This window comes from Pundamilia nyererei, unplaced genomic scaffold, assembly GCF_000239375.1.
Source record: "Pundamilia nyererei isolate P.nyererei 1_Seehausen unplaced genomic scaffold, PunNye1.0 scaffold00116, whole genome shotgun sequence".
Taxonomy (NCBI): domain Eukaryota; kingdom Metazoa; phylum Chordata; class Actinopteri; order Cichliformes; family Cichlidae; genus Pundamilia; species Pundamilia nyererei.
In genome coordinates this window covers 1,490,817-1,496,840 of record NW_005187517.1, presented here as the reverse complement: position 1 = coordinate 1,496,840, position 6,024 = coordinate 1,490,817, and the positions used below count along the sequence as shown (strand labels likewise).

The window sequence follows — 6,024 nt, the reverse complement described above, 5'->3', positions numbered from 1 at the left end:
AAAGACTTGCAATGGACCTTTTTCTTAAGATTGAAATATCTAAACCGATGCAATACATTTACTCAGTAAACCTGGGTGAGTGTATTATGTATTGAAAGCATTGTGCACAGTAGCCTCAAGCACCCGCAAGCTGCAGGCCTGAGCACATAAGCAGCACGGGGTGCATTCCTTCATATGCTCGCTGTGCATAATGTGGAAACCATGTTTCATTGAAATGACCACCATTTATTCTCCGATTCAGCTTTTCTCTATGTGTATCTGTGGGATTTTGTGCAGTGGGTAAGTACTGTCTGCAGGGAATCTCCTGTAAAACCAGTTTACTCGTCTCAAGGTCTCCACTTTATCTTGGATTATCCTTCAGCCGACTACCCAACTAATTATCTTAATGTGACTTTGTTTTTTTGTTTTTTGTTTTTATTTTATGTACATTTTTTTTACTTGTGAAGTCACACTTTGGTGCTCTGTCGCAGATCTTAAAACTCACTTTAAAGATTATTTAAATTTAAGGTTTTCCTGTGTATCTAAAAACATACCTGGAAGAATGTGCATTGCATTTTGACAAGCAAAAACTGGTTAAATTGCTTGCTGAAACATTTTCAGCGTAGTTAAAGGGCAATTTTACCCAACTTAATCCTATAGATAGTTTTATCTTAATTTCATGTCCACAATCCCAGTAAAATACAAAGAAGTGCTCACACAGAGGATACAGAGAAAAAATCTTGCCAGAAGGTAAACAGTAGAGAAAAGAAAGGTGGCACAGTGAGTATGCAGGTCCCCACCCTGTACACAGAACACCCCTAGCTAATCAACAAAAAGAGTCTTTGCCAAATGCCTTTCCTGCCCTCCCAGCTCGGGCTCTGATGCTGTTTCTCTACAAGCATCTGGGTGTGTCAAGCCCAGATCGCTTTACAGGGGTGGCGCTATTACCTGTCTGACAGGCTGAGCCAATCTACACTGCCTGCAAGCACACCTTTCAGGATCCAGGTAATAGGAGGAGGGTTGAGGGGAGGCGCAGAGGAGGCTGAGCTTACCGGGACCTCCTCCTCAGCTGGAGACAGATAAAAATCCATCGTAGACAGAGACAAGACACTTAGAGGGACTTGACCTTCCTCTTAGTGGGCTCCACTACGCTCCCAAACCTCTCTCTCTTTGCTTTTCTCTTTGAATCCTTCCTCTTAAGAAGAAACCAGCCATGTCGTCGACCAGAATGTCCACAAAAGTTGTGCGGAGCAGCTATAGTGGAGGTGGACAAGCTGGTGGTGGTGGTAGTTTCCGTATGGGAGGAGGAGGAGGAGGAGGAGGAGGAAGACAAAGTTTTTCCTCAAGATCTGTCAATCTAGGGGGGCCAATGATAATGTCATCATCAACCTCAATGCTCAGATCAGGCATGGCTAGCGGTGGTGGTGGCGGTGGTGGTGGTGGTTTCAGTAGTTATTCTTTTGCCTCTGGTGGTGGCAGTGGTTTTGGTGCGGGCGGTTTCGGTGGTGGTGGTGGCGGCGGCGGCGGTTTCGGTGCAGGCAGTTTCGGTGGTGGTGGTCCAGGAGGTTTTGGATCAGTGCCTCTGATCACACAAGTCCAAGTAAACCAGAGCTTGCTGGCCCCCTATAACCTTGAGATCGACCCCAACATCCAGACTGTCCGCACCCAGGAGAAAGAGCAAATCAAGACTCTCAACAACCGCTTTGCTTCCTTCATTGACAAGGTAAGAGTTTCATAAAAAAGTTTCAGGCCGTTTTATTCTTCTCAAGCAGGAGCTACTCTAGTTGCACTGAAAGCTTTGTACGCTTCATTGAGAAGGTGAGTGGCACGTTTCCTATCTGATATTGAAAAAGGTTTTGTCTAGCTTTTATTTTAGTCTCACAACATGTCAGCAGAATGAAAATCCTGAAGCTGGTTTCTAATATATTAGAAAAAGATGCAAAGGCAGGCTCTTGTTGAAAGGGCCCTTGAGCTCATTAAATATTATGCAACAGCTTAACTAAACCTGGAAATGCTAACTGAATGCTGATGAATGTTGAGAACTGCTGGGTGATTTGCTAAAATTCACCCCTCAAACTAAGCAACATGATGCTCCTTAAAATTTCATTATGAGCACAGCCTGCAAGCTGTCTCTGTGTAGAGTGAAAGCATGGAAACAGTAGAGCGGTCATATCCAGTTACTGCTGCATTATCAGGTGAGAGGAGCGAGGGATCTGGTTATCACTTGTTCCCATGGCAGCAAGAAGTGACAGGCTTTTACTTTAAATTCTCCCACATGCAGTTTCATGTTTAATTAAAGACGATGCATTGATGAGGGACCGTTTCTCTCAGGCAGTAATGGCAAAGTCGCTAACCACACCCTGTATGAGAAAATGCTGAGCTAGCTCTTTCTGCGCGCTATGTGCCACACCTTATCTGTCTTCAAACAGGTAACCTGATCCCATGCTTTGAAGACTCCTTATTTCAAATTTCAAATAAAACGGTATATTACTGCAATAAAGCATCACAAAAACAATCATTAATAGCAGGAAAAAATGGCTTAGATGTTTAAAGAACATTTTTGTTTAGTATAATATATTAAACTAAAGTATAATGCGCATTGTACATTTGACATAACAGTTAATATCTTTAGGTGTGACACATTAATTGGTGAGGGTTGAGGCAGGCACGTTCAATCAGTGAAAGTATGCATCCTGGAGGCGAGGGAGCGCTGATGTCAAGTGGTTGGAGGAGGGTGTGGCACCTTAAAGACACACCCAGAAATGGACTTTTGGGCTCTACTGTTTAATCAAACAATGGTTGATCTTCTAAGTCTCACAAACAAGCTCCACAGTGCAGTGTGTCTAGAACAGTCGTGCACTGTGAGGAATTTTAATATGGTCGTTGGCATTTTTTTGCCTGCAAGAGTTTTTAATGTGGGAAAGTTACACGTGATCCATGGACTGATGGATCTCCAGAGAAAAACAAGCCGGTGTAGGACCTCAAGGCAAGTATTGCTATTCTATGACTGCAGATCTAAATTTGTCAAATTATATCACCATTTAGGTCCGCTTCCTGGAGCAGCAAAACAAAATGCTGGAGACCAAGTGGAGCCTGCTGCAGGAGCAGACCACCACCCGCTCCAACATCGACGCCATGTTTGAAGCTTACATTGCCAACCTGCGCAGACAGCTGGACGGGCTGGGCAATGAGAAGATGAAGCTGGAGTCTGAGCTGAAAAACATGCAGGGACTGGTGGAGGACTTCAAGAACAAGTGAGTTCCCACGAGTCACAATGAACACAGCAGCTGACTTCCAGTAGATGATGCCTGATTGTTTTCAGCTCATTTTTCTTGCATTTTTTGCGACAGATATGAAGATGAAATCAACAAGCGTGCTGGAGTCGAAAACGAGTTTGTGCTCCTTAAGAAGGTGAGAATGGATGTGCTATTAAAAAGTTGTCATAATGATGATAGATGATGCATGAATTATCATTTCTGCAAGCGCCGTGACTAATGCAGTCTACTTTATCCTCCTTTACAGGATGTAGATGGAGCCTACATGAACAAAATTGAGTTGGAGGCCAAGGTTGACGCTCTTCAGGATGAAATTAACTTCCTCAGAGCTATCTATGAAGCTGTAAGAAAAACAAACAAACATTGAATGGCACTGTGGCACACACAGATGTGTTTATTTTGTACTTTTTTTTTAATCTTTCAGTTCAATTTGTTTTTAAAAGAACTTGTGTCTTGTTCACAGGAGCTTGCTGAGCTTCAGGGACAGATCAAGGACACTTCTGTCATTGTGGAGATGGACAACAGCCGCAGCCTGGATATGGACGCCATTGTGGCTGAAGTCAAGGCACAGTACGAGGACATTGCCAACAACAGCCGAGCGGAAGCTGAGAAATGGTACCAGTCCAAGGTAGGTAGAGAGAGTCTGCCAAGTCAAATAAAAGTGGATTGGTCTGTGGAATCTGCAATAACACTTGTTCTCAATCTGATTCCTTCAGTTCCAGGAGATGCAGGCCAATGCAAACCAGGCAGGGGATGACCTTCGTAACACAAAGAGTGAGATTGCTGAGCTCAACCGCATGATTAGCCGCCTTCAGAATGAGATTGAGGCAGTCAAGGGACAGGTAATGCATGTTTCTGCATAGCTGATGAGATTATTTCTTACATATGTGTTAAACATAAATGCTTAACACATAGATAGCATTGTGAATGAGAAATATCACATTTAAAGCTTCTGCTAATTTCCCAACCTCCCAGCGTGCCAACCTGGAGGCCCAGATTGCTGAGGCAGAGGAGCGTGGCGAGCTGGCTGTGAAGGACGCCAAGGTCCGCATCAAGGACCTGGAAGAGGCCCTGCAGAGAGCCAAGCAGGACATGGCCCGCCAAGTCCGCGAGTACCAAGAGCTTATGAACGTCAAGCTGGCTCTGGACATTGAGATCGCCACCTACAGGAAACTGCTGGAAGGAGAGGAATCAAGGTAAGAAATAAATAAATAAATAATCCTCTAAAACACAGGAGAAGCTAAACGAAGTTTTTATGGTGACAATGACATTACCAGCTCATCAAATTGTTACATTTTGTTCTTCTTTGTAGGATTGCCTCTGGTGGTGGAAGCGCAACCATCCATGTGCAGTCCACAAGCAGCAGCTTCGGTATGTATTAACATATACAGCATTTTGGGCTTTTTTGTTGTTGTTGTTTGTTTTTTATCAGAGTTCCAAAGTTTTACCTAAAAAACTAAATTTAAAGCCTTTCTCCTGACAAATGTGTTCTTCTCCTCACCAGGTGGTGGAAGAAGTGGTGGCGGCGGAGGCGGTGGCGGCGGCTTCGGCGGCGGCTTCGGCGGAGGCTTTGGTGGCGGCATGGGCGGCGGAGGCGGCGGTGGCTTCGGTGGCGGAATGGGCGGCGGCGGCGGCATGGGCTACGGTGGCGGTATTTCCGTGGGCGGCTTTGGCAGTGGCAGCACCTCTAGCATCTCAAAAACAAGAGTCAGCTCATCCTATTCCAGCCGCCGTTAACAGAACCAGTGGCCATCTTCCAATCCATTTTTTCTTCTTCTCTTATTTTTCTTCTCCTCATCATGACCTCCATAAACCCCGCCCTGTCGTTCCCTGCATGCACAGAGCAACCTCAGAAACATATACGCTTGACAAGTCAAAGACAGCCGATCCATGTAATGGCACCACATACCCAAAGAGAGTTAGAGACATTAAATCCAAATTCAAGCAGAAAGGTACAGAGATTGTTGTGAGCAGCAAAGATGTGAGTCAGTCCTGTCTTTCTTTGATCAGTCAGCCTGGCTGTCTTTTAGTTGTTGGATGTGCTGTTGTGCAGACAAGAGGATCCTTGTAGTGTCAGGACAGAGAATCCTTACAAAGCAACTACTATTGTATACAAAATGGCACCACAGGAAATTTTCTAATATCTGTCATTTTGTTATGCAGTTTGACATCATCAAAAGCAGCCACATGAAACACTTTCATATTTCTTCTCCTGTGTTAAGAGAAAAATGATTTCTCCACTGCAGTAAATAAATGGTGTTGTGATCATGCTTTACTTCTATTTTCACTCTGAATAATAAAAATGTTTTAAAAAGGATCAGGCTGACTGGAACTGCCAGGTTTATTGGGAATTTGTACCAACAAAACTGAAATAAATCTGTGTTCATATACATTTCCAGATCTTGTTCCTGTGAATTCTTACTATTGTAACATTTGAATGTCCCAAACTTTTTACTCATGATTAGCTGTAGCTGAAACTGCTGAAATAATACGGTTGATATAACACAACACTAATGTAGTCAAGCAAATAATAGTAAAATAATGGAACATTATTTACATTACATTATACAAATGTAACTGGTTTGCTTAGTTATTATAGAGCAACACAGTGTTAATCTTCAGTTTAATTTTGAAGTGAAAAGTATTAATAAATAAGCAAACAAGTAGTATTTGTGGATAAGAGACTAGCAAACGGAAACCTCCAAGGCTAAAAATGCAGACACCGCACAAACACAAACACAAACACACACACACACACACACACACACAC

The 6,024-nt window shown here is 43.5% G+C and overlaps 1 protein-coding gene across 1 annotated transcript; it reads left to right on the top strand.

The window, feature by feature from the left end:
* Positions 1–1,068: 1,068 nt before the first annotated feature.
* On the top strand, positions 1,069–5,652 carry krt5 (keratin 5). Its single transcript, XM_005742044.2, has 9 exons — positions 1,069–1,702; positions 3,025–3,233; positions 3,330–3,390; positions 3,502–3,597; positions 3,718–3,882; positions 3,971–4,096; positions 4,230–4,450; positions 4,567–4,625; positions 4,759–5,652. The coding sequence occupies exons 1-9, from the start codon at positions 1,193–1,195 to the stop codon at positions 4,989–4,991; spliced, it is 1,680 nt and encodes a 559-aa protein (XP_005742101.1). The 5' UTR covers positions 1,069–1,192; the 3' UTR covers positions 4,992–5,652.
* Positions 5,653–6,024: the final 372 nt, after the last annotated feature.

Coding starts and splice junctions, on each gene's coding strand:
- krt5 (XM_005742044.2), top strand. CDS start 1,193: ATGTCGTCGACCAGAATGTCCACAAAAGTTGTGCGGAGCAGCTATAGT. Junction 1,703..3,024: donor TTGCTTCCTTCATTGACAAG/GTAAGAGTTTCA, acceptor ATCACCATTTAG/GTCCGCTTCCTGGAGCAGCA. Junction 3,391..3,501: donor AGTTTGTGCTCCTTAAGAAG/GTGAGAATGGAT, acceptor CCTCCTTTACAG/GATGTAGATGGAGCCTACAT.